The sequence below is a fragment of the Palaemon carinicauda genome, chromosome 39 (genome assembly GCF_036898095.1).
Source record: "Palaemon carinicauda isolate YSFRI2023 chromosome 39, ASM3689809v2, whole genome shotgun sequence".
In the NCBI taxonomy this organism is placed as follows: domain Eukaryota; kingdom Metazoa; phylum Arthropoda; class Malacostraca; order Decapoda; family Palaemonidae; genus Palaemon; species Palaemon carinicauda.
The window spans coordinates 20,844,988-20,872,349 of NC_090763.1; the positions used below are offsets into that span (position 1 = coordinate 20,844,988).

The 27,362-nt window shown below is 47.8% G+C and overlaps 1 protein-coding gene across 3 annotated transcripts in view; it reads right to left on the reverse strand.

Moving 5' to 3' along the window:
• The window catches only part of LOC137631063 (uncharacterized), a 307,769-nt gene that overhangs the window by 186,568 nt on the left and 93,839 nt on the right, over positions 1-27,362 (reverse strand). For all 3 annotated transcript variants that reach the window (XR_011041845.1, XR_011041844.1, XM_068362666.1), the window contains exon 16: positions 23,737-23,847. Coding sequence is in view for 1 of the 3 variants with exons in the window: in XM_068362666.1 (XP_068218767.1) it covers positions 23,737-23,847 (111 nt within the window). In the remaining 2 variants the exon portion in view is untranslated. The remainder of the gene's footprint in view (positions 1-23,736; positions 23,848-27,362) is intronic.

The following is a 27,362-nucleotide window of genomic DNA, read 5'->3' on the forward strand; positions in this document are numbered from 1 at the left end:
GACTAAGCATGTTGAGCAGAATACCTTTGTGTCTTTATTTTTTATTTTTTGCTGTATTTCAGCACATGTGGGGTGTGTTGGGACATGACAGGCATCACATTTTCTAATCAATTGTTGAGGATTATTAATGGAATACCATATCTTACATGTATTACACCATTTTGGCATTCTTTTTCCCATTGCATCAATCAGCATATTCACCATATTGGACTTCTTATTGTTCTTTGATGGAATGTGTTGATTGATGTAGACTTTCTTTATAAGTCTCTTTATCACTTGGATCCTCTTTGGAATTTCTTCTATTATTTTGCTGATGTTTTCCGCAGATTTGCTCCAGTTTATTGGATCATATTGTTTCAATATGTCTGCGAATATTTTTCCGTCACATTGGTTGACGTTACTAGTGACCTCTGTTATCAGACGGTCGAGCTCCTGTTTCGCCAACTCATGGAATTTATTTTTGCTGAGTCCAGCGATGTCTCTCCAAGCCTTGCCCGTGTTGTACATAGCCATCTTGATTAGATTTTTAGTAATTCACAAGATAACTATTCTATGCCGACGTTTTATCCCACTTCTCTGACCTCAAACTAATCACTGACTATTCACGAAAACTTGTAGCTATATTGCACTCGATAGCCTTTTGTTAACCGCGTTAAATCAGGATATTTATAGGGTCACAAAAGTGTAATCACTCACCGGCACACAGATACAAAACAAACAGAGAGAGAGAGAGAGAGAGAGAGAGAGAGAGAGAGAGAGAGAGAGAGAGAGTTGAACATTGTTATTATAGTATTTGTATAAATGGGAGTTTTAAATAATTATAGAGAGAGAGAGAGAGAGAGAGAGAGAGAGAGAGAGAGAGAGAGAGAGAGAGAGAGAGAGATAAGAGTATTTGTATAAATGGCAGTGGTAAATAATTCGAGAGAGAGAGAGAGAGAGAGAGAGAGAGAGAGAGAGAGAGAGAGAGAGAACTGCGCATCTGTCAAACTCAGTCATACAGACGATGCCATAAGGATGACGTCATCATTTAAAGACCACTATATCTTCATTGTTTGGAAAAATGATTGACTATTTGTTCTTTCTATAACCTTAGGTAACATTGGCCTTGCTATAATGTTCCCGAGGGCGTTGTGGAAACACAATGTACATGCGAACTTCAAGTAAACAAACGCATACATTATAACTTCTATACATCTTTGGAAACTTTGGCTTCTGTTATTGTAGGAGTAGATTTCGTTCATCTACACTCTACCAATGCCTTCCATTTCTGCCAGACGTACGATAGCTCGAAATATAAGTGAAAAATCGCTATAGATATGCAAAATTAACACACAAAGACGATTTTGTCAAACTCAGTCATGCAGACGACACAGTAAGGATGACGTCATGATTTAAAAACCTCTATATCTTCGTTATTTGTAAAAATAATTGGCTGAAACTTCTGGGGAGTATGTACGACATGGTTACGCATACATAGAAGCAATAAAACGATTTTCGATTTCTGAAAGTTGTTATGTCAATACCCCATGGCGGACGGTCCCCTTAAAGAGAGTGCCTTACGAACCGTAGAGTCAAGCCTTAGATGGGGACCTTACCTTGAAAATGGTTTTTCTACTTGCTTTAGGTTCAACTAAGCGTGTAGGCGAACTTCACAGATTCTCGTACTGTATTTGTTCTCTCATTCTGAGCACTGGAGGCAGGGCTTTTTATCATTTGTTCCTATTTTTTACAGTTAAAACTCCAAATCTGTCAACCTTTGATTCCAGATTTTCATCTGTTACAGTTACTTCACTTAGGGGAAGTGTCCTGTAAGGGCATTAAGGTGCAACCTTAAGGAAACCTAGACTACTAGACCCAGGTTACAGAACCTGTTCATAAGCACAAGTAGGATGAAAAAAGTGTCACCAAAAACACAATCTCCCTTTGGCTGCGGGTGACTATTAATAGAGCATTATGCCCTAGATCCCCTGGAGCATCAGATCAAGTTAAAGTGCACTAATAAGATCAGAGGAGTTGGTGCTACACTAGACAAAGAAAAATCTCTCATTGGCTTAAGTATTAGATGCTGGAGTATGAAGCATAAAATGACAAATTCGAAGATAATTTGTATTTTTCCTAACCATACAAACCTTAGCTATTTACATTGGGTTTACCTTTTAGCGCAGCTGAAATGACGAGCCAATAGTTTTAACGAGGGTTAATTACCCCCGCGCTAGTTAGCGGGGGGTGGGGAAGGGTAGCTTGCTAACCCTCCCCCCTTCACACACCGGTGACTTGCTTCACTTCACTTAGAGGAAGGACTTGACTTGGGGGTCAGGGATGGCGGGCACATATGTGTAAATAGCTAAGGTTTGTATGGTTAAGAAATATACAAATTATCTTCGAATTTGTCATTTGTTCCGTAACCGAAATACAAACCACGCTATTTACATTGGGTGACTTACCCCTTAGGAAGGGTGGAAAGTCCCCAGCCTTACTGACTTCGGCTTGCCCGGGGGCTCGATCCCTCAGTGAGCAGCACTAGAGAGAGGGAGCCCCTGTACCTCACAAGTTCCTAGCATCGCTAGGAACGAGTGGCCTACATAAGCAGTGTGTGGAGGAGAGTGTGACTCGTCCTATGAAGTTGACCTTGAGACCTTCAGATAGGAATTCTAGGATAGGACGTTCCCAATACCACCTCGTCAGGGTATGGGAGACGCAACAGTATTAAGCCTAATACTAGGAGCACAAAGAAGCATGGGTTACCTGCAGAGGTCGAGGTCAGCTATGCGAGGACCAGGATGCTGCTTCCCCAAGAGAGGGGAGAATGAAGAAAGAAGTAAGGGTCAGACATACTCTTTCATTCATGCAGACTAAGACCGGGTAACAACGCCCTCAACCTACTGCTACTTGTCCAAAAAGGAGCCTGAGGTTAGACCAGCTGTTGTGCAGCCACCACAGGGCCGATAGAAAACGTATCGAGGCTCCTGTGGGTCACGTCTTGCAGGTAGTGGGCTGTGAAGGTCGTCTGACGCTTCCAGACCCCAGCTTGAAGTACCTGCGTCACAGAGAAGTTTCTCTTGAAGGCCAGGGATGTAGCAATACCCCTGACATCGTGGGCCAGAGGGGACGTGACGGAGGAGGGTCAGGATTCAGGGCATGGTGGATAACCCTTCGAATCCAAGCTGAGATGGTGTTCCTGGTGACCCTCCTCTTAGTCCTGCCTGTGCTCACAAACAAAGCTCGCACTTGAGGACGGACTGCAGCCGTTCTCTTCAAGTAGTGCCTCAGACACCTCACTAGACATAGTAGCAGCTGGTCTGGGTTGCTTGTTACAGAACGGAGACTCGCGATCCTGAAAGAGTCGAACCGCGGATCCAGCACTCCAGGATTCTGAGTCTTGGCAACAAACTCAGTGACGAACCTGAACGTTACCTCCCCCCATCCCCTTGAATGGGCGATGTCGTACGAGAGACCATGAAGTTCACTAACCCGCTTGGCCGAAGCCAAGGCAAGTAGGAAAGCCGTCTTCCAAGACAGGTGGCGATCGGAGGCCTGGCGTAATGGCTCGAAGGGAGGTCTCTTAAGAGAACTGAGGACTCGAACCACGTTCCAAGGAGGGGGTCTCACTTCCGACTGGGGGCAGGTAAGCTCATAGCTACGTATGAGTAAAGAGAGTTCTAGCGATGAAGAAATATCCACGCCCTTCAATCTGAAGGCCAAGCTTAAGGCTGAGCGATAGCCTTTCACTGCCGAGACAGAAAGGCGCATTTCTTCCCGCAGATACACGAGGAAGTCCGCTATTGCTGGAATAGTGGCATCGAGTGGAGAGATACCCCTTCCACGACACCAACCACAAAAGACTCTCCACTTAGCTTGGTAGACTCCCTCAGAGGACCTTCGCAGGTGCCGAGACATTCTCTCCGCAACCTGTTGCGAAAAGCCTCTCTCCGCGAGGAGACGCTGGATAGTCTCCAGGCGTGAAGCCGAAGCGAGGCTACGGCCCTGTGAGGGACGCCGGAGTGGGGTTGTCTGAGAAGCTCGTGTCGTGGAGGAAGCTCCCTCGGGAGTTCCGTCAGGAGCTGCAGAAGGTCCGGAAACCATTCCGCGTGATGCCATAGTGGAGCTACCAGAGTCATCGAACAGTTGACCGATAGTCTGGTCCTGTTGAGCACCCTTCTCATCAGACAGAACGGTGGAAAGGCGTACACATCGATGTTGTCCCACCGTTGCTGGAAAGCTTCTTGCCAGAGTGCCTTGGGGTCCGGGACTGGGGAGCAGTACAGGGGCAGCTTGAAGTTCAAGGCCATCGCGAACAAGTCCACAGTCGGGGAACCCCACAAAGTCAGGACTTTGTTGGCTATCTGAGGATCCAAAGACCACTCGGTACTCACTATCTGCGAGGCCCTGCTCAGACTGTCGGCGAGCACATTCCTCTTGCCAGGAATGAAGCGAGCTGATAGTGTTATCGAGTGGGTTTCGGTCCACCTCAGAGTCTCTACTGCAAGATGGGATAGCTGTTGCGAAAAAGTGCCTCCCTGCTTGTTGATATAAGCCACTACCATGGTGTTGTTGCTCATCACCACCACGGAGTGACCCGCCAGGGACCGTTGGAACTGCTGAAGAGCCAGAAAGACGGCCTTCAATTCTAGCAGGATGATGTGTAGGCACTTTTCTAATTCTGACCAAAGGCCTGAGGCCCTCTGGTTCAGAACGTATACCCCCCACCCTTCTTTTGACGAGTCCGAAAACAGAGTCAATTCCGGGGGGAGGACGAGAAGACTCACTCCCTTCCGCAGGTTCTCGTCGACCAGCCACCACCGCAAGTCCGTCTGTTCTAGAGACCCCATTGGGATCAGGATGTCCGGGGAATCGGATCCTTGATTCCACTGGGACTTGAGCCGCCATTGAAGGGATCTCATCCTGAGGCGGCTCTTTGGAACCAGACGGGCCAGGGAGGATAGGTGACCTAAGAGACGCAACCACGATTGGGCGGGGAGTTCTTCTCGCCTGAGGAAGGGTTCCGCCACCCTCCTCAGTCTTGCTATCCGGTCGTCTGATGGAAAGGCTTTGTGGAGATTGGTGTCTATTAGCATGCCTAGATAAACCAGTCGTTGGGACGGCTGCAGAGAGGACTTCTCGAGGTTTACCACGATCCCCAGATCCTGGCAAAGATCCAGAAGCCTGTCTCGGTGCCGAAGAAGGGTCGACTCCGAGTCTGCTAGGATCAGCCAATCGTCCAGATAACGAAGGAGACGAATGCCGTTCCTGTGCGCCCAAGATGAAATCAGGGTGAACACTCTGGTGAACACCTGAGGAGCTGTGGAGAGACCGAAACACAGCACCTTGAACTGGTAGATCTTGTTGTCTAGGCAAAATCTCAGGTACTTCCTGGAAGACGGATGGATTGGGATCTGGAAGTACGCGTCCTTTAGATCCAGTGTGCACATGAAGTCTTGTGGTCTCACCGCAAGTCTGACCGTGTATGCTGTCTCCATGCTGAACCGGGTTTGCTTGACAAACCTGTTCAGAGCTGAGAGATCGATGACGGGTCTCCAGCCTCCAGTAGCCTTCTCTACAAGAGTCGACTGAAGAAGCCTGGGGAGCCGTCCACGACCTCCTGGAGAACACCATTCTCGAGCATGGTCTCGACTTCGGCCTGAAGGGCCAGCCCCTATGCCGATCACGTGGCATAGGAGCTCAATGACACTGGATTCGCTGTCAGGGGAGGTTGAGAAGTTGTGAACGGGACGCGATAGCCTTGGCCGATCACTGAGACCGTCCAAGCATCGGCCCCGTGTTTCTGCCACCTGCGGACGCAACGCTGAAGGCATCCCCCCACAGGTGGACACGTAGGGGGACTGCCACCCCTAGGAGTCTTGCCTCCCCTGGAGGACTTACCGTCCCTCTTGACCTTGGCTGGAAAGTGCTGGGGCTTAGACACCACCTTCTTAACTGCCGGTGCCTGCTTGGGAGCCTTACAAGGCTGTTGCTGCTGTTGTGGTGGGGCTGGAGGCTTATAGGGCCGAGTTGTAAGGGCCCTATGGAGGAGGGAGTCCGTGCTGGATTTCCTAGACCTCTCAGCCATTCGCTCCATGTCTTGAGGCTCAAACAGGTTCTCCCCTAGAAGGGAAGCATGTCGGAGCCTACACACATCCACGGCGGGGACCTTCGGATGGAATCTCTCGGACACAGCATCGCGACGCTTCACCACCGAGTTGGCCCACAGGGTGGTAACCTGGTGCGCCAAAAACTCGATGGAGCGGGTGCCCGAGAGCAAGAAGGTCTCCAGGGCCTTCCTATTGGTCTCCTTGGACAAGTCCTCCGATCGCAATAGGATGCCCAGAGATCCTAGCCAAAAGTCCAGCCACGAAGTGGCCTGCATGGCACACTTAGCGACCTTCTCGTGGCTAAGGATCTCTGCCGCCGAGAACGACACCTGCCGGGCAGAGCGCTTCTCAAGGGGAACTCCCTTCGCCAGCTCCTCCACAGAGTGATGGAGAGGAAGAGCGAGGTTGTGCTCACCCAGGATCTCGAAATACCTCCTCTGCTGAAGACGAGGAGGAGGGATGAGCTTGTTCCCGGCAGTGGAACGACTGGAGGAGGCAAGAAGTGCGAGCTGAGCGGTGGCCCTAGCTCTGGTACTCTTCAGACCCCGAGACCAGGGCAGAGCCGCACTGGTCTTAGGGGCCTTCCGAACGTCAAACACTTCATCCAAGATCGTGTCTTTGCCTTCACGGGGGGCGATGACTGGATCCATAAGCCCGTTAAGTTGCCTTATCAGGCTTAGGACCTGCCAGAAGGCATGTTCGGATTCTTGCTGTTCTCCTCCCTGCAGGCTGGCAGCTAAGTCTCCTGCCCCAGGGATCTCTTCCTGGGGTGACACGTGGACATTCCCCCGGGTAGTCGTGGGTTCCTGACGAATCCTTGCAGAGGATTTAGGGACGGTCTTGGAGTCCTTGGATTCACTCCTGGGAGGGATACAGGATCCCAACAACGAGGTTCGAGGGGCCCCTTCCTCACGAGATGATTCTCCTGCATGAAGCGAAGTCTCCCCCCTTGGTGCCGAGGGGAAGACTACCACCCCACTGGACTCACCTGAGGACGGAAAGGCCTCGTCCACGGGAGAAGGAGAAAGCACTCGTGCAGGAGAAGGGGCCTTCGCGACCGACCTCTTGGGAACCAACTTCGCCCTGGGGGAAGTCACCACGAAGTCCACTCCTCTCTTTCTCTTCAGTGTCGGAGAGACAGCCGTAGGTTTGTTACCCTGGTCGGCGAGTGCTGGTTTCATAACCCTCACTAACGCCCGTGCCAGAGGACCAAACCAAGTCTGTTGCTCCAAGGACACAGAGTCCGAAATCCTCGTTAAAGGGAAAGGGATCGGGCGATCCTTTGGAGTGGACACCACGGTACCTGCCTGAAAAGAAGGTGGGGAAGAATGATGTACTAACCTCTCCTCGTCCTGCACTACCAACCTGTGTTTAGGTGGAGGTGATCCCGAGCGCCGTCTAGGAACACTCGTTCCTGCTGCTACCACCGGCTGCGGAATTCGCTGCGAACGATGGTCGCGTGCGGGCGCGCAGGCGAACGATCGCGCGGGCGCGCAGGCGAGCGGTCGCGCGGGCGCGCAGGCGAGCGGTCGCGCGGGCGCGCAGGCGAGCGGTCGCGCGGGCGAGCGGTCGCGCGGGCGCGCGGGCGAGCGGTCGCGCGGGCGAGCGGTCGCGCGGGCGAGCGGTCGCGCGGGCGAGCGGTCGCGCGGGCGAGCGGTCGCGCGGGCGAGCGGTCGCGCGGGCGAGCGGTCGCGCGGGCGAGCGGTCGCGCGGGCGAGCGGTCGCGCGGGCGAGCGGTCGCGCGGGCGAGCGGTCGCGCGGGCGAGCGGTCGCGCGGGCGAGCGGTCGCGCGGGCGAGCGGTCGCGCGGGCGAGCGGTCGCGCGGGCGAGCGGTCGCGCGGGCGCGCAGGCGAGCGGTCGCGCGGGCGGGCAGGTGAATGAACGCGTGTCTGAGGCGGCGAACACAAGCGTTGGCGCGACGGCGAGGAAACGCGCTGCCGCGTGGGTGATGAAGACCGCTGGCGATGTAGATCCACAGGCGATCGATGATGAGCTGGTGAGCGCTGACGCGCAGGTTGGCGATGGCGCGTTGTGGCATGTCGACGCGTTGGCGAGCGATGGCGAGCAGCATGCGCAGGTGAGCGATCGCGCGATGGCGAACAGCATGCGCAGGTGAGAGATCGCGCGATGGCGAGCAGCATGCACAGGTGGGCGATCGCGCAATGGCGAGCTAGTAGCTGGCGAACCATGTTCCTTCAGAAGTGTTGGAGAACGTTGGCGCGCCGGCTGTAACACACGCGGGCGATCCGGAGATCGCCGAGAGACAGGTGATCGCTGACGCGTAGCACGCTGTTGAATAGGCGATACTAAAATCGCCTGTGCGCGCTGACGGGCAGGTGAACGCTTGCGAGCAGGTGAACGCTGGCGCGTAGGCGATCGTTGACGCGTGGGAGAACGCTGGTAAATAGGCGATACTAAAACCGCCTGTGCGCGCTGACGAGCGGGTGATCGCTGGCGCAAAGGTGATCGCTGGCGAGCAGAAGGTCGACGCGTGTCCTGTGAAAGGACAGGTGGCGCGGCGCGTTCACGAGCAGGAACTGGAAGATCGCTCGCGCGTTGGCGAACATGTGCTTTTGACACACGCGCAGAACGATGTTGCGTAGCCACAGGATCAGGCAGATGGTGAGCAGGGAGCTCAGCAGGAACTGTAGGATGGTCAGAGACCACAGGGCGAGGGTCCTCAAATGAACGCTGACGCTCAGAAGAGAGCTGACGAGCAGGAGAGCGCTGGCGAGGAGGGCGAACATCAGGAGAGCGCCGACGAGCAGGTGAGCGTTGGCGAGCAGGAGAGCGCTGACGAGCAGGAGCGCGCCTGTGCGCTAGCACTGCTCGTGGAAGGGAAGGATCCCTTTGCCCCGAAGGGACCGTTGCCCGTCGGGTGACGAGTTCTCCAGAAGGCGAAGATCTGGCAGGAGTTGGTGAACGGTCTGCAGAGAGGTCCAAGGAAGACGGAGCTGTAGGTTGAGGCTGACGAGGAGAGTCCCCCTCGGAGGAAGACGACCCAAAAAGGAGCCTCTTAACCCCCTTGTAAGGGGAAGGAAGGCCCTTGCGGCGTAGCGGACGGTGAGCCTTACGGCGGAGGCGGCCTCGGGGTAGATATTCGGGACCATCGGTCCTCCGAAGGGAGTCTCCGTCAAAGCACTTCCCCCAGAAGGAAGCTGAGCAGCAGCAGAGACCGAAGGACTCACTTCCCCCTTCGAAGGATGTACGGAAGGGGGAGGAGAGCCCTTAGCACCATCATCCGCAACAGCACCTGCGGAGGATTGCCCAGCCACGTCGGAGGCCTCTGTCACCACGACGTCAACAATAGACAGAGGGTCTACCTCTGCTACCGCCGGCGACTGCTTAACAGCGGCCCCCAACGAGACAAGGTCAATAAAGGCGACCCTGGAGGGCAAGCCCTTAAGCCCCAGGGACGACCAAATCTGCAAAAGATCATCATTGGTTAAGGCATTATCAATAACCTCCCCCAGAGGAGGAGGGGGAACCGCCTCGCTATGGGAGGTGACGCCCTCTCCCCCCACCCAAGGTCGGGAAACAGAACTCGGGCCTGCGCTACCACTCAGCCGACTCTCCTTAGGAGACGGACGAGGGGGAGCTTCGGAGGAGGTTTGGGCGGCGGAAGAAGAGTCCCGAGAACCTTCCTCCTTCAAGGCTAACCCTGAAGGAGAACGGTCTCTCCTGGACTTCTTCTTACGCCGACGGCCAAACCTCTCCCACTGGGAGGCAGACCACTCCCTGCACTCACGGCACATGTTCTCCTGGTCACACCGTCGGCCCCGACATTGAGGGCAAAGGGTGTGCGGGTCCGTAGTTACGTCCGACATGAAAGTCCCACAAGGACGACCGGCAACTCCAGGGCATGTACGCATTGTAAAGTAATAATAATGAAGGTCAACTTCCAACCAACACACACGCTGTAAAGAGAAAGCAGAAAATTAAAGGCTGTCACGAGGACGATGAGCAGACACGTCTGATCACCGCCGAGCCAAAAGTGAAGTGAAGCAAGTCACCGGTGTGTGGAGGGAGGAGGGGTAGCATGCTACCCTTCCCCACCCCCCGCTAACTAGCGCGGGGGTAATTAACCCTCGTTAAAACTATTGGCTCGTCATTTCAGCTGCGCTAAAAGGTAAACCCAATGTAAATAGCGTGGTTTGTATTTCGGTTACGGAACAAACAACCTTTACTGCACAATATTTGCAGAAATACACCCATGTGTCTTTAGATACGTTTGCACTTAGACCTGTGATTGCTGTTCAGTAAGTGATACAGTAACCTAGTTCCTTTACAGGACCAAAAGTATCAAGACTGAGATAGCGGTTACGTTAGTCTAGGTTGAAAGTGAATGTGTCTGACCCTCCTTTGGGTATAAAAATGAAAGTGAATGTGTCTGACCCTCCTTTGGGTATAAAAATTTTTCACAAATTAACTTTATGCCAAGTTTTTCTGGCGTGCCATAATCCTGAATTTCATGGGGATCTCCGAAATGTAGAGAATTTCACTAAAAATAAAAAAAATTTAAAAACTCATTATTTTTATTATTTTAATGATAAAATAATTTTCCACTTCAAAAATAAAAACAAAATAAAATTATGATAAAATCTTGATTAAAACACATTGTAAAAAATATCACAAGCAAAGAAATTATGGTTGAATTAGAGCGTAATGGAAAATACAATCTGCTGACTCAACGCCAAGACTTCGTACTGTGTGGTATAACGTTTGTGTTTCTTACGTGAGATCGTACACCACATGCTATTGGCTGACAGATGAGAGTAGGCCAATCAGGGCATGGTAATCTGTACCCTAGCTGCTGATTGACTACCATTGGCTAGCATTACCCAAAAAAGTGATGCTAGTCCAAGCAGCATATCCCCTTGTCATATTTCACTGTGTGTTTAGCAAGCTGTACGTCTACAAATGTTTCTTACTACTGTACTCTTATGTCTTGTGATGCTTTCGTTATAAAGTTTTTACTTATTACATTCAATCAAACCCTACATAGGTGCCTACAATTGGCTTGCAATAAATACTGTATAATTGTCATTTTCATCATCTATAGTACTGCACAGCTAATTCATTGTCATCATTATTCAAGTTTCATTGGAGCACATATCTTAGGTGAGTGACTATCCCATATGAAATTAGTTAAAATTTTGAATGTCCTGTAGCCTTAAAATATTCTACATAGTCCAGTACGAATACAGTAATGAACATGTTTAGCAAAATGGACTTCATTCCAATACCAATGAGATAAGCTAGACTAAATTAGATTAACCTCATGTAGACCACATTTAACACCACACCTATACATATAGCCTAAATTGTGGATAACTAAAAGTGTTCTTAGAAATTTGGGAAAGGTTTGTGACAGTGTGGGGAGGGTTTATAAAGAAATAAAATGCCCAGAAATAGCAAAAAATAGGTTTTTCAGATTTCACGAGGGGTCCTAAACCTTAACCCTCACAAAAATATGGCCGGGTCCTGGAACTTAACTCTCGCATAAATCTTGGGGATGACTGATCTTTTGCAATCATAGGTAGCTTGACGGACAAACATAAAGGTAAGCCCCACCTATACCTAGAAGTTTTCTATTTTAGTTGAACGGAAATGTTAATTCTACTCTCCTCTTTCCAAGGGGTAGGATTGATATTTACAGGCAAACCCATCAATTTGTACATGCCTTATTTGAGACTTGCTAGTCTAAGAAAGAGATTTTCTTCTGCAACATCCGTGGTTGCCTGGGACGTGAACTTGAAGGCATTTCTGACCCTCGTTTGTGAGGTGTCTAGAATGCTATTCTCTGTACCTTATCGAGACCAAGCATAGTTATTCAGGGATTTTAGGCAGCCAGTTTGGTAATGGGGGCTTCCTGCCCCCTGAGTATCAGTCTCCCATTAAAAGACAAGGGTTTGTATTCATGAAGGAACAAATCACAAATATTACAAATTTTTATTTTTCATAACTATACAAACTGCACTAGACAGTATATCTTAGAAATCCATTTGTTACAACGGTTATATGAGTGGATGAACAACCTGATGGACTAGCGAGAACTTTTGAGTGTGGAGGAAATGACCCCTTAAATCTCGATGAAGTCACTCGCAGTAGGGCGACGGATTAGGTTTAAGGCGATAGACAAGCTGTCTCTTCGGCTTCTATTCCTGATGCCTGGCAGATGATCTTACTGGAATTAGTATGGACCAGCAGGGGTCACTTGCTATAGTTAGATAGGCACTGCACATCACAAGGAACTGACTATCCTTTGATGAATCAAGCCAATGAATTCCCTACAAATTTAGTCAGTCAATAGAAGAGTTGGAAGAACCAGGCCTACATGGCTGAGGACTATGAAGCGTGAAGTAGATGATGATGAATGGAAAAGTATTGAATCAAAAGTTCAAGATGGAGAAAACTGATGAAATCTAACCAAGGCCCTTTGCGTCATTAGGCATAAGAGGAGATGATGATGATGGTGATACAAACCTGAGTCTTTTAACTTTACCTCACCTCCCCCGAAAGTCCAAGACGCAATCAAAATGACTGTTCAGTGTACCGGCAAGAGGGGTGGGGCTTCCCCGCCACATTGTTATAAGTTTTAATTGCCGAGATTTCAAAATTCATTTGTGGTGGAAAACGGGGGAGGGTGGGCTGTGGTACCCTAGCTATTACAACCAAACTCAGCTGAGTCTTTCGTCAGGCAAACTGGAGCAATGAAGAAAAAAAAATTCCCCTTTGGTTCTTGCTTTTTATGTCGGCTACCTCCCAAAATTTGGGAAGATGTCATGGTAGACAGACAGACAAGTAATTTGGTAAATTTGGGATTTTATAAAGAATTTACAGTATTCAGTAACTTCCTTGCTTAACAAAAAGTATGACAAATTTGGAGATAATTTATATTTTTCCTTAACTAGTACAAACCTGTAATTATTTATGTAGAATATGCTTTCAGCAGAGCTGGAACGTAGCCATTAGATTTTAACAGTGGGTAGGTAAGGGGTGGCTGGGGGGTCCAGACACCTATATCTACTCACGGTTCAATGAACCACATCACTTTTGATTACAAGCAGGACTTACTGGGGGACAGGTGATGGCAGGTCAATTTATATAAATAACTACAGGTTTGTATTAGTTCGGGAAAAATACAAATTATCTCCAAATTTGTCATTTGTTCCCATACTAACAAACCCTTTGTTATTTATGTGGAAGACTCACTCTTAGGAGGGTGGTAGGTTCGACTATTGGCTTAGTTACTGACCTAGGTTTACTCTAGTACAGTATTAGACTTGCCACCTCACTTATCAATACATGCGAGTATGCTAGCAGTCTGAGCAACTAAAGTAGTTGTGAGAGATATCATAAAAATGTCAAAGTAAGAATGTTCTTAGTTTAAATAGGAACACTATACATAAAAAGACATTTCCCGAAGCCTATCTCGCAGGAGGCATTACCCACGTGTACAAGTATCGAAAAATAAACTAAACTTGGCTACACAAGGGAAGTGGTTATTACCTGCAGAGGTTGAAGCCAGCTTGCAAAGGGAGCCATGGCACTGTTCCTCAAAGGAGGGAAAGAGGATGAAAGTACAAGACCCAGGCATACTTTCATACATCCCAGTGTTACCCCGGGTAGCCAATGCCTTCAACCTTCTGCTACTTGCCCAACAAGGAGCCTGAAGTATTATTAAGGCAATTATTGTGTCACCACCATAGGAGCGATAGAGAAACCGTATCAGGTCTTCTGTGGGTCACGTCTTATAGGTAGGGCAAGGTGAAGATCAGACACATATCCACCCTACGAATGGGACGGTTTGTGTCACAAAGGAGCTGCTTGAAAACATTATGGACAGATTCTGCCCTAAAACGTTCTGAGCTCTGGGTCATCTCTATGAGGAGGAGGAGAGGGATTCCGTGACTGGTATAGGACCTCTGTCCCCATCACGAACACAATCCTTACAACCTCCTTTGCCCTTCTTAGGGTTAGCGAGGCATGCTGAACTTAAGGAGAGAGCTCTTTCACTGCTTTACCAAGGTATGGCCTCAATATAACCCCAGGCGTGAAAAATTAAAAACAATGAAGAGTACAGTAAATGACCCAGTAGGTTCCAGTCAGTAATAGGAATCTAATGCACTCACTTGGGCCATTCAAGGTCAGTGAAACGTGCTATACCCTTGGGGTTAGGTAATAACCCTCCTAAAGATATGTTCTCAAGTAATTACCTGTGTTACAGGTTCCCAGTTGGAGGGCTCGAGCCTGAGGTTCAAGCTGTCCGGAACAAAATAGATGTTACTTGGTTTTTAGCCGTGAGCGAGAGATGTTGAGCGAGACCAATAGGGTACGTCTCTCTTTTGGTCAAGAGTCACATTGGGAAAGACCTGTCTTCGGGGAAGATCTACAGTTTAGAGCCACCAGTCCCATAGGAGACTGTATTACCCCACTATGGGCAATCAGTTCAACCTCTACACAGAGCAGCAATTGAAGAAGATGCTCAATGGACGAGCAAAAGGTCATCCGTTGCCTAAGCCTAAGAGCGTGGTTCCCTTCGATGGCAATTTTGAGTGCATGACTAGAATAGCACTCTTAAGAAGAGGAAAAACAGACTTCACTCGACCCTCACCACAGTTTCTAGTTGTAAGGAAGTCCATAATCGGTTCTCCAGAGTCGTAGATGTGCCACTGTACATGACGTATCTTTACGGCAAGATGAGTCTTGCCGACGAAGCTAGACCGAAGCGCTAGTCGAGTCCCTTAATGAGACCAGTACTATTATGAGTCTGCACGGAAGTGGGGAGAAGCCATCAAACCCTTTCTCGGATAAAATTGCTTGCAAAAAGGAATCCAACAGGAGGCAGCAGTCCTTTTCCTACAAAAACAAGTAGATCAATGCGTGTCATTGATATTCATTCCGCTTCCCGAGGGAAGACCTCTACAACAGAGGCTGTAGGAGGAAGACTCATGCAGAACAGGTGGATTCTATAAAACCCAAACCTGTGGACAGGATACCCCAAAGGGGAGACCACGTAGAAGCAGGAAGTGTTTTCCTGCAAACGGGAAACCGACGAATCACTGTTATTGGCCCCCGGCACTTTCCCGAAGGAAGATGGTGCCTACTAGGGGAATAAGAGACGGTATCATTCATGCTCTGATCATAGTCCTAAGGATATATGGTCCTGTATGTGCCCCCTCCCCTTTCTTTGATGCCTCTATAGGAAGCGTCAAATCCAGAAGAAGAGATCTACTCTTTGAGAGATTCTCGTTAGGCAGTCTTTTAACTAGGACCGTTACTTGCTCAGGTCTTGTAGAGAACCAAGGGAAAGACGATCCTTAGTGCCGAGGGACCAGGGAACCGGCTAGTCCTTGAGAGTTCGCATTCGACGGGGACTGATGCAGTCCTGTCGGACCTGTGGAAGTCTCTACAGGGCGATGACACAATCTACAGATATCCGTATAGAAATTTACTTTCGTGTCATTCCTTCAATTACACGAATTATAGATTGAGGTAAACGGAAGATGTCTCGCCAGAGTTCTAAACTCTAAAATCAGTCAGTAGGCCAAGGTCTTAAAGACGAGGGCAGATCATATATAGAAGGCAAACAGATTGATCGCAAAACCTTTCCTTGCATGACAAGGTTTGAAGGTTAAACTCCTCTCACAAGAAGAGACTGAAAGTAAAGACTTCTCATCAACGAAGTTCGGTGGTATTCCAGTGTCCCTCGTCTTCCTATGAGATCGGATGTTCCAATCATGAGGAAGAAGATAGAGGCTACTTCCCATTTCCTGAAGGAAGATGGAAGATACAAGATGATATCCTTATACCTAAAGTCTGGACTCTCTTTTCTTAGCAAAAAACACATGAGGTGATTATTTCAAGCTCGTGGGAGGGGTTCTCCCATGAGGAAGGAATATATCCTTTCTCAACCATTCCGGCCTAAGGAAGAGTTCCAGTTACAGGCACTGAAACGGATGCAGATGAAGGTTGAATGTGTTTCCACTAAGGTCCCAGGGCATAAAAGCCAGCAGAGATCGGGAGAACACCAATTTTCAATAACCTCCATAACTCTCGTCAGTCATCCACCCAGGGGCGACCAGAATCATAAGTAAATTGCTATGGCTGTCGCTTAGACAGCATTAAATTTCATTATCTAAGAGCGAGAAAATGGTAGTAACCTCGTGAGGTTGTGTCTCCCGCTAGAGGAGGGGGAGGACAGATTCAAAGGACCTGCCGCCCCTACCACATCGGAGATCCGATTTGCTTCAGGAGACTGTCTAACTAGAGTAGTTAGTATTCAAACAAAGTCAGCTTGTAAGCAACCCCATAATAGTGGGAAAACAAGGGAGAAGGTAGCAACTGTAGCAACAACCTTTTCCCTAAAGCAATTTGCTCACAAGTCTTCCTCTAGTATGAACGAAGTATAGATGAAAAACACATACGTTCATAGGAGATGAATTCCTGTGTGTTCTGGATTCAACGCATAAACCTGGCCACCTTGAAGCAGATCCCTCTGATTCCGCCGAAGGTGAGAAAACTTCGGGAACCCAAGAACCCTATACACAAACAAGAATCAAAAGAGCGAGGGGCACCGAGCCTTGCGCTAGCGTATTATCCCCATCATCGAAGAACTGTGTAGTCTTAGGTTCCCATAAGGAAAAACACGTAATTTTGTCAACTCTGCACGGTCTAACCAAGTAGAGTAAGCCCAAGAGTGAGGAGAGACAAACTATGCCGTCTAGGAGAGAGTGCTCTCTTGAGCAACTCACTTTCAGGAAGTGGCTTCTGAATGAAAAACCAAGAATGAAGCAGGCTGATATGATAGTGATCACTAGTTTCAAACCAGTGAACGTAAGGCCAGCACAGCAAAAAGGCAAGAAAGTGAAAACGACGAGCTACTGCCATGTAAGATAACAATCGAATAGCTGTTGAACATAAAAAACAGCGAACAGTGCTATTGATAACCTACCGGGAATCGTCTAGCTGTTGAAAAACGGCGATTGGCAGCTGACACATCGGAGATCTGGAAAATCCAAGATCTACCGAATCAGAGGGAAAATTTGTGTAAAGAATTCGGGTTTGTATGTTAGGAAAAATACAAACTCTGTTATAAGTTTGTCATTTGTTCCTACACTTGATATAAACCCTCATTCTTTACTATAGGAGACAGTCTTGAGGCTAGGGTGGCCAAGGAGTTCCCTATTCCTAGGGAAGATAGTCCTCAGACTAGACTTTTATGAAGAAAAAAATCTCCCGTTAATCTTCTTTTTTTGTAGATCCCCATAATCTTAGCACAACTGAAAATTTGTAGCTTCGTGGAAACAAATGTATCGGGATGAAGAGGGTCAGGAACATTCGACTCGGACCCTTTCATCCTTGGGATTCCCCCGACCTTGAAAAGGGGAAACCTCGTGACTACAAGTATAACTTATAACCTGTGAGAGGAATCAGATGAGTTTCATACCTTATTTTCATTGGCGAGTCCAGCTGAAACTGGCTACAGACTAGGATACCCAGATGGGAGGGAGAAGGAAACGAAGAAGATAGATGGATGTCCTTCTTAACACCTCGTGTAACACAGAATCCTCAACCAATGGCTACTGTCCCCTGGAAGGGCATAAGGTAGCTACAGCACCTGCTAACCTGCCACAATAGGCCCTATAGAAAAAGTGTCTAGAGACCTATGTGTCACATCGCTCAAATAGTGAGTGGTGAATGTAGATTGGCGTTTCCAGACCCCACCTCTTAAGACTTGGAAGACTTGAGAAATTTCTCTTAAATGCCAGTGAGGCAGCCACTCCCCTAACTTGATGGGCTTTGGGTTGTGCTGCCTCCGGGTCTCCGTGAATGGCTCTCGCAATAACTTTCTTAAGCCAGAAAGAAATGGTGTTGCGAGAGATTGCCTTTTTTACCTTTTGGGTACTGAGGAAGAGATGACGGAGGCGTGGTCTGAAAGGTCTGGTGAGCTTCAGGTATTTCCTTAGTGCCCTGACTGGGCACAGTAACAATTGGTCTGTATCCTGTGTTACCTTATTGAGGTTGGAAAATTGAAATTCTCGAAACCTCTCATCGGCCGATGAAGGATTCTGAGATTTGGCCACAAAGCCTGGCACAAAGTTGAGAGAGACTTACACCCCATCCTCTAGAAAGGATGACGTTGTAAGACAGACCATGTAGTTCACTGACCCATTTTGCCGAGGCCAGAGGTACTAGGAAGACGGTCTTAAGGGTCAGAAAGTAGTCAGAGGTCCTATTTAAGGGCTCATGGGGTGGACTCTTCAAGGAACGTAAGACCAGGGACACGTCCCAAAATGGTAGTCTAATCTCAACTGGGGGGCAAGATCTCTCAAAACCTCGAATCAACAATGTGATATCTTCTGAGGTGGAAAGGTCAACCCCTCTCAGTCTACAGATGAGGCTCAAGGCTGAACGATAGCCCTTAATTGCCGAGACTGAGAGGAGCTTTTCCTCCCTGAGGTACAAAAGGAAGTCCGCCACTAAAGGAAGAGAGGGATCGAGTGGAGACACGCCTCGCCCTCTACACCAAGCTGCAAACACTCTCCATCTTGCTTAGTAGAGGTTTGTGAAAGATTGGCACAGGTGCCTGGACATGTGCTCAGCCACCTTCTCTGAAAAACCTGTGTTTGAGAAGTGACTGGACAGCCTACAGGCATTAACCTTCAGAAAGGGAATTCTCCTGTGGGGGACACCACTGTATAGCTGCGTCAGCATAAGGGGTTCTGGAGGAAGAAACCTTGGAACCTGAACTAGCGGGGAAAGAAGGTCTGCGTACCATTCTCTCCTTGGCCATGCTGGAGCTATTAGGGTTAGCATGCAGTTCCAAGAGGTACTGAGTTTGTGGATCACCCTTCTCAGCACGCAAAAGGGTGGAAAGGCGTATGTGTCCAGGTTGTCCCAAGACTGTTGAAGGGCGTCCTGGATTGCTGCCTGATGATCTGGAACTGGGGACCTGTAGCAGGGAAGTTTCACATTCAGAGAAGTGGCGAACAGGTCTATTGTGGGGGAACCCCACAAAACTATTACTGCCTTCGCCACTTGAGGATCCAAAGACCATTCGCCACTCAACACTTTGTGATGCCTGCTTAGTTGATCCGCCACGATGTTTCTCTGACCCGGAATAAACCTGGCTGTGAGAGAAATGTCGTGACCTTCCGCCCACTGGCAAATCTATACTGCTAGCAGACAGAGGTCTCTTGCAAGAGTAACCCCTTGTTTGTTGATGTACGACACGGCTGTGGAGTTATCGCGCATCAGCACCACCTCTCTCCTTGCAGATCTTCTACAAAGTATTTTAGGCCTTTCCATGCTGCTAACAATTCCAGGAGTTTGGAGAGAGTGTTCTATCACAGACCAGACTCCTGATGCTAACTTCGGGCCTAGGTGGGAACCCCAGCCCCGTAGCGACGCGTCCGAAAAGAGTTTTAACTTCGGATTGGGGCTTTGGAGGGGAATGCCTGTTTAGGTATTCTCTCTGGTTGACCACTACTGAAGATCTCGTATCACCAGAGCTGGAACCTCCACTTTCAAGAATGGGGAATCATTCTTTTGGGACCAATGAGTCTTCAGATGCCACTGGAGACTTCTCATTCTTAATCTTCTGCCTGGAACTAGTTTTTCCAGGGAGGAAAGATGGCCCAGAAGACTTTGCCACATCTTGGCTGGAGGAGGCAGTGGAGACAAGAGTTGGGCGATGGATTGTTCCAGTCTCAGAAGTCTGTCTTCCGAAGGGAACACCCTCCCTACCTGGGTGTTGATGGACATACCCAGATAGTTCATGACTTGGGTTGGAATCAAACTAGACTTCTCTACATTTACAAGGATATCCAGATCCTTGCAAAGGTCGAGAAGCCTTCTCAGGTGATCCAGAGCTTGTTCCCTGATCGAGGCCAGTAGCAGCCAATCGTCTAGATACCTTCGCAGTTGTATCCCGTACTTGTGTGCACAGGAGGAAATGAGTTCGAAAACCCTTGTAATGACCTGTGGGGCAGTTGAGAGGCCAAAGCATAGGACTCTGAACTCGAAGCTTCGACCCTGAACCAGAAAGTGTAGGAATTTCAGAGTCGAGCGATGGATCGGTACTTGGAAATATGCGTCTTTTAAGTCCACAGATGCCATAAAGTCTCCTGGACGCACCGCTTGGATCTCGGAGGCTGCTGTCTCCATTTTGAATGGAGTCTGCTTCACAATCTGATTCAAGGTAGAGAGATCGATTACTGGTCTCCAACCCCCCGAGGCTTTCTCTACCAGAAAGAGGCGACTGAAAAACCCCGGGGAGGTGTTGGAGACTTGTTGGATGGCGCCCTTTAGAAGCATGCTCTGGATCTCCTGAACTAGGGCTTGCTGTTTCCCGTGATTCCAAGGGACCTGGGAGGGTGAGATCGGAGGAGGAATTAGAGGAAGAGGAGAGCCTATGAAGGGGATGCGGTGCCCGCAACGAAGCACCTTGATGGTCCATTGCATGGCCCCCATAGCTTTCCACCTCCTCCAACTCCACTGCAGGCAACCCCCTACGCACTGGAAGAGGGAGCCGAGACCCTATTTCAGTCTAGGATTCCTCCCTCTGCCTTTAGCCTTGGGAGGAGCGGACTTTCCTCTGCCTATAGGTTTGGGTACAAAGGAGGGGCGGCGGAGGCTCTTGGCTGGAAGTGGAGCCATGGTTGTGGTCTTAGGTTGTGGAGTTGGCTGCTGTTGCATTGTGCGAAAGGAGGCAGCCTTTTGCATCGCGGTGTCCTGCGTCTCTTTCCTCCAAGTATCTAAGGTAGAGGAAACTGCTTGTTCAGAAAAGACGAGAGGTTGTAGAAGGTCCGAGTTTCTCAAATCTGATCTCTCTGCCTTACCGATGCTCCTATGAAGTTTGGAAACTACTGATTCCCTCCTTTTGAGGACCCAACTGCCCCACATGGTTGCTGTTGTAGCAGCTAGGAAGTCCATTGTCTTGGCCCCAGCAGCTAGGACTTCCTGAAGGGGCTGCATGTAGTTTTGGTTTGACAGGTCCTCATGACTTGCTAGGTAGCCAACTGTACCAGACCATGTGTCAAACCCAGATAAAGCCTCCAGAAGGGACATTGAAGCTGCTTCCATTGCCAAGGCTTCCGTGGCTATGAAAGACACTGGAAGAGTAGTCTCTCTCCAAGGAGCAGCCAGGTGTGAAACTCGCCGTGAGGGGATCCAGGGTCAGAGGAGAAGGGTTGGCGTCTCTGACCTTGTAAAAGCGCTTTTGCCTCGTAAACAGGAATTGTAAAAGTTTATGGGATCCCTGATACTTCAAGGAACCCGCTTCTCCTGAGACCGCCTGCAAAACCTTCCTCAGACGACCTGCAGTGTGAACATACCAGGGAAGTTCAATTCTGGTCTTAGGGTTCGGTGGAGGATGACATAGTCTGTCTAAAGCTGGAGCGTCAGTATGTATATCGCCGAGGCCTGAGATATCACACACAGTTCTTAGAGCCCTCAAATAGGAGGACTCTAAGCCCTTTGATGGTTGCTCTTCCGAGGAATCCTCAGGCTGTGCTAATTCCTCGCAAGTTACTACAGGAGGCAGGGCGATAGAAGTCGGAGTGTCTGGAGGTAACGGCGAATTAGGAGACCATATTGCCGTTATTACAGGGGAAGGCTGAGCGTTGGATAATGGCACCGCGAGCGCCTGACCCTGAGTGGAAGTCGACGGTCTAGGTGAAGGTGACTGAATTATCGGTACTGTGTCAGTAGGATTCGTAGAGATTCCTCTCTTTGAAGGGTCTGAAGAACGAGGTGGAAGAGGTCGAATTGATCGGCGATCTGGCCTTTTCCCTCTGCTCTCAACAGAAATGAAGGGGGGTTGAAGCCCTACGTCTTCTTCCAAGGTTCTTGTGAGGCTTGTATTCCGTAATTCATTAGGGAGCAGGGGAACTGGAGTTGTCCTGTCCGAAACACAAGGGTGAGGTGATTGACCCCGCGAGAGTATGACCAGAAACTTGCGCGATCGGTTGGGAAGTTGAAGGGCAAGAGCGCTCTCTTTCTGACGACACGTAGCGAAGGTGAGGAGAAGTGCTCTTTCTGACTTTCCTAGAGCGATCGGAGATCCTCAAACTAATACGTGAAGGAGAGGGATCGAGGTCAGGACGCACTTTGCCCTTGGCCGCACTCCTGGTGCGATTAGATGAAAAATCGTGGGAAGAGCTTCTCTTACGGGAGCGCTTATTACGCTTTGAAGAGCTCTCGTCACGAAGAGCGAGAACGTAACGTAGCGCTTTTTCTTGAAGCGCTTAGAGTGCTTAGATGAGGAAGACGATAGCGAGGCAGAACGATGATGGAGGAAGCGCTCCCCTTTAACTTTGTGATGAGAGCGCTTATAGTCTTGCAGCGAGACTTCTCATGTAGAGACAGAAGTCGAGGAAGAGCGAGAACAATGATGTCTCTTCCTATGTCGCCTGTCTCTCCAGCGAGAACGTCTGGGCGAAGGAGAGCGAGCCCTCCTTTTCCTCTTTTCTCTCTCCCTCCTAGCCTCCGAAGAGGGTGAGGACGAGGATGAGGAGGATGAGGATGAGGACGAGGATGAGGATGAGGATGAGGATGAGGAGGGGGAGGTACTGCGATGTTTGCGTTTGCGACGTTGTGATTTTGTAGAAGCGTAAACGGAGTGCGAAGTAGGTGCCGCAGGAGCTAAAGTTACTATATCCACTGAAACTTCCGCAGGCACCGACTGAGTTGACGGGAGGTAGGCGAGGTCTGGAACTCCCAAGGGTTCCAAAACAGAAGGGACCTGAGGCACTACCTTGCCCGCGAGGAACTGGTTCCAAACTTCCTCCGAAGGAGAACCAGGAAGTCCAAGGGCAGGACATACCGCTCGTACATGATCTGGAATGGAAGCGGTAACAGTCATTAATGGTGGCAGAAAATATTGCCCCACTGGGAGAGGCAACGTGATCCGTCTGACCAAGAGGAATGGGGGTTAAATCAATGGTGCCACTCTTGCTCGACTTCCCCCCGGAGGAGGGAGGCAAGGAAGAGTCTGAAGGGAGAGATCGAGAGGCCGAAGAAGAGGCCCGAGACTCCTTACCTTTTGATGGCGAACCTGGAGGTAACGAGTCCCTCTTGGATTTCTTCTTCTTCCTCTTCTCGAACTTTTCCCACTGAAAGGGTGACCACTCTCTATATACTTGGCAGGGGGAGCCTCCAAAACACCTATGACCTCTGCACGTAGGGCACAGGGAATGAGGACCCACCTCCGGCGGTGACATAAAGGTGCCACAGGATTTCGAAGGAACCCCTGGACACTTCCTAATAATAGAGGACATTACATCTAACAAAGAAAAAAGAAACAGAATTAATCAAAAACACAACAAAGAAAGGCTAGTCAGCCAGTCAAACAAAAGCAGGAGCAGCGGTGTTACCACTGCGACGGCTAGAATTCAATTGAAGGTAAACAGTAGCTACCGACCGGATGTCTCCCACCGCTAACAGGTGGATAACTACCAGCCCGGTCGTTAACGACCTTGTTGAGGTTTTTCTGCCGTATTTTCTAGATTGCACTAGAATATCTCCTATAGTAAAGAATGAGGGTTTGTATCAATTGTAGGAACAAATAAAAATTAACAATAGGGAAAAATAAGAAACTATTGAGTAGTATTGTAGAGTTTGAACCAACACAAAGGCTTACCTTTAAATGAGCAGCATTGCAGTGATGAGCCACAGTAAGGAGAGGCACAACTGAATCATCATCTACATGCTGTTCTAGACCCGATTCAACCAAAAACTTTAATGCATCAACCTGAAACAATAATTTCAATCAATGAAAATCAAATTAAATAACATTTTACCTATACAGTAGTTCACCAAATTCACTTGCTCTGATGGTAATATAAATCATGATATTTTCTAATGCAAGTGTCTGTACAGTACTGTACTAATTTTACTTTTGTTCAAACTTATCTTTGAATAATTTTGTTTCATAGCTCAATTTTATGTTCAATTACAGTAATTTTGTTTCCTTTAAAGCTTCATTATATGTATATTCATTCTAAATCATTGTACTTCAGTAGATAATGGGCTCCCCATTATTCAGGTATCTATGAATGTAATAAAATTAATCCAACAGTATTCGTTCATATAAAAATGACATTTAAAAGTATTTTTTATTTTTTTTAACTATACAAATCTGAGTCTTTTACATAGGAGAATAATAACAGTGAAGTTGGGAATACGGCAACTAAAAACTTATAACGAGGTGTTAACAACCGACAGGTAGTTACCTGCCAATGGAGGAGAGGTGCCCCTCCCCCGGGCTGGCTCACTGACAACTCACTTAGATATTAGCTGGAACTTACTAGGGGGTTAGTGTTGGTGAGAAAGTATGAGTAAAGGACTCAAGTTTGTACAGCATCCAGTACGTACTTGGGAAAAATACACATACTTTAAAATATTCGTCCTTTGTTCCTACACAAGTAATGTCTTTAGTTCCTACACAAGTACAAATCATCATCCTTTACATAGGAGACTCATTCTTTGGCAGAAGGAAGTCACTGTTCCAACTGGCTGGAACACTTATCCCGGACACACGAAACCTGAGCATATTTGATGCTGAAGGAGTTAAAATTACAATTACCATGTGTACCAGTACTTTGATAGTACCAGCGGGTCTATGGCCCTGGCTTTAAAGGTTGATTTTGTGCTGAAAATCTCAGTGTACTGCTGGCAAAATCATTTGATGGATCCAAAATCCTCCCAAGACATTTTATGGTTTTTGGGTTTGCTTGGATGCATCACACTCCCCACCATAAGGATTGTGGGGAAAAGACTCTTTCATACCCAAATACAGAACAGCTACAAGTTAGTGGGCTTACCTGATAACCAGACTGAGTCCAGCTAGCAAGATTCTGGATGCTATGCCCCAAGAGAAGGAAAAATTAAGAGGAAAGGGAAAGCCAGTCATTCTTTACTTTTATCCCAGACTAACTTGTAGCCTCTGCCCTCGATCAGGAGTTAATGGTACTGTGAGAAGAGCAAAGGCAGCTATACCACTTGCTGTGCAGCTATAACTGGTTCCAAGGATAAAGTAGCTATGGACATGTGAATCACATCCCACAAATAATAACCAGTAACGTAGTCTGCCATCTCCAAAATCCAGCTTAGAGTACCTGTGTCACAGAGAGATTCTCATTAAAAGTTAAGGAGGCACCAATGTCCCTGATGTCTTGAGCTTTTATTTACGTTCCTTCTAAGGAGGAAGCCGAGAAGCTGGAAAGATATCGTGAAATCCCTTCCTTCACCCAGAAAGCGATCGTATACGAAATTCTCTTCTTTATCCTACCAGTGCTGACAAACAAGTGTTGCAGGTGAGGTCTTACAGCACATGTAAGCTTAGAGCCCTCGTACTTTCCCACAAAACAAAATTAGCTGATCAGGATCATTGGTTATCACACTAAGGCTCGAGTTCTGAAAAGTAAAAAATCCAGAATCTGAAAGACAAATTTTGGGTCCTGGGCATGAAAACAGAGATGAAGGAGAGCGAGAGCTGCCTCCATCTCCCTTGAATGGGTGATGCTGAAAGAGAAACCATCAAGTTCAAGGTAAAGTCAGTCAGAGGCTTGCTTTGATGGTTCAAAGGTTGCCCTTTTCAGGGAATGTAAAACTTCAACCACATTCCAGAATGGTCTCACCTCAATTGAAGGGCAGGCCTACTCAAAACTTCATACAAACAGAGATTTCCTCCCTTCAGCAGACTTGGCTCAAGGCTGAGCAATAACCTTCCACGCTGAAATAGAACAGGGTTTCTCCTTGCAGTGATACAGTAAAAACTCGGCGATCAACAGTATCGTCACTGAGAGGAGAGACACTTCTCCCACAACAGCAAACACAGAAGAATGCCCACTCAGATTGGTAAATTGCTATTGAAATGTAGCGGAGGTTTCCAGATATCTCTATTGCAGTCTCTCGTGAAAAACATCTCTGGGAGATGGGATCCTACTACATTGTGAAAGATCCAGGCATGAGGTTGGCATAGTAGGTCAGGAAGAGGAGGCAACTCCCTCAGAGTTTCTGCCTGCAGAAGTAGGTCTGGGTACCATTCCATCTGTGCCCACGTGAGTCAACACGAGGTTGGGCATTGGTCAGAGCAGATTCAGGATGCACTTAGTCAGGCAGAATGGCCAAAAAGGGTATACATTGAAGTCATTCTAATAATGATAAGGGGTTTGTGTGAAAAAGCTTAATTTTTTGTATGTTAGGAAAAATACAAATTACTTTCAGATTTGTTATTTAATTATTCTATTTGATTAGCCGCAAGCCCCTAATAATGTTTTATTCTGTTTTTGTTTCACTTAACAGGTGGTAGCGAGACTTAATGCTGCGCAGCTTAGCAGTCCACGCTTATCATATGTTAAAATTTTCGACGTGTAAAGATTTCAAGGTTGTTATTAGACGATGAATGTGGTGTGTAGAGATTTCAAGCTTGTGATCAGATGTTTTGGAGTTTTTTACTGTGTTGGATTCTTAGGATATTGGTGCAGTGGACACTTTAGTGAAAAAACCTATGGCTGTGTATCTTTTATCAGTAGGTAGTCAGAGATTAATGTCCAAACAGTGTTGACTCGCTGTGTAGATCGTGAACCGCAATGTGGTGGGGTTCTCCTTCAAGCTTGACGATTTCTTATGTCACAAGTTTGGAACTTTGTCTTGACTATGTTGACCTTGAACGAAAAGGCTTTGTCTTGATCCTAACTGCCAAGGTTGGCTGCTGTTAACTGTTGGTTCTGGGTATTCAATGTAGTGGTAATTTAATGCAGCGGTGGTGTTGCTTAGTGAGATCACTGGACCACCCAGGCAACACCAACGTAAACATTAAGGTACTATAATATGTAGACTTCTGTAGCATGGCTTTTGGGAAGTTAAACGGATTACTGTAGTATATGATATTTTGCCGTCCCTTTTGATTGTAGCACAGAGGAAGCTTCTGAAGTAGTCGTGATGAAATATCTAAAAAATGATGGTTCAGAAGAAAAATTAAAGTAACAAAGTTACCTGTCAAATTACAATTGAATTTAGCCCAAGTATATACACTAATGTTGGTCTTTATTTATACTTATATATATAGATTAAATATTTAGAGGATTGATTCCTAAGAGGTTCTGCATGGAGATATCTGTCTCTCTCCTTCTGGTTTTGAGGACCTGTATTTTCTCAATCGTTATCATTATTATTATTATCTTTTTTGGCCAAGATAAAACTTTTTTTATTTTTGTAAACAGTAAGCATTTCTTTCCCCTGCATAATCTGTCCCCTTCTAAG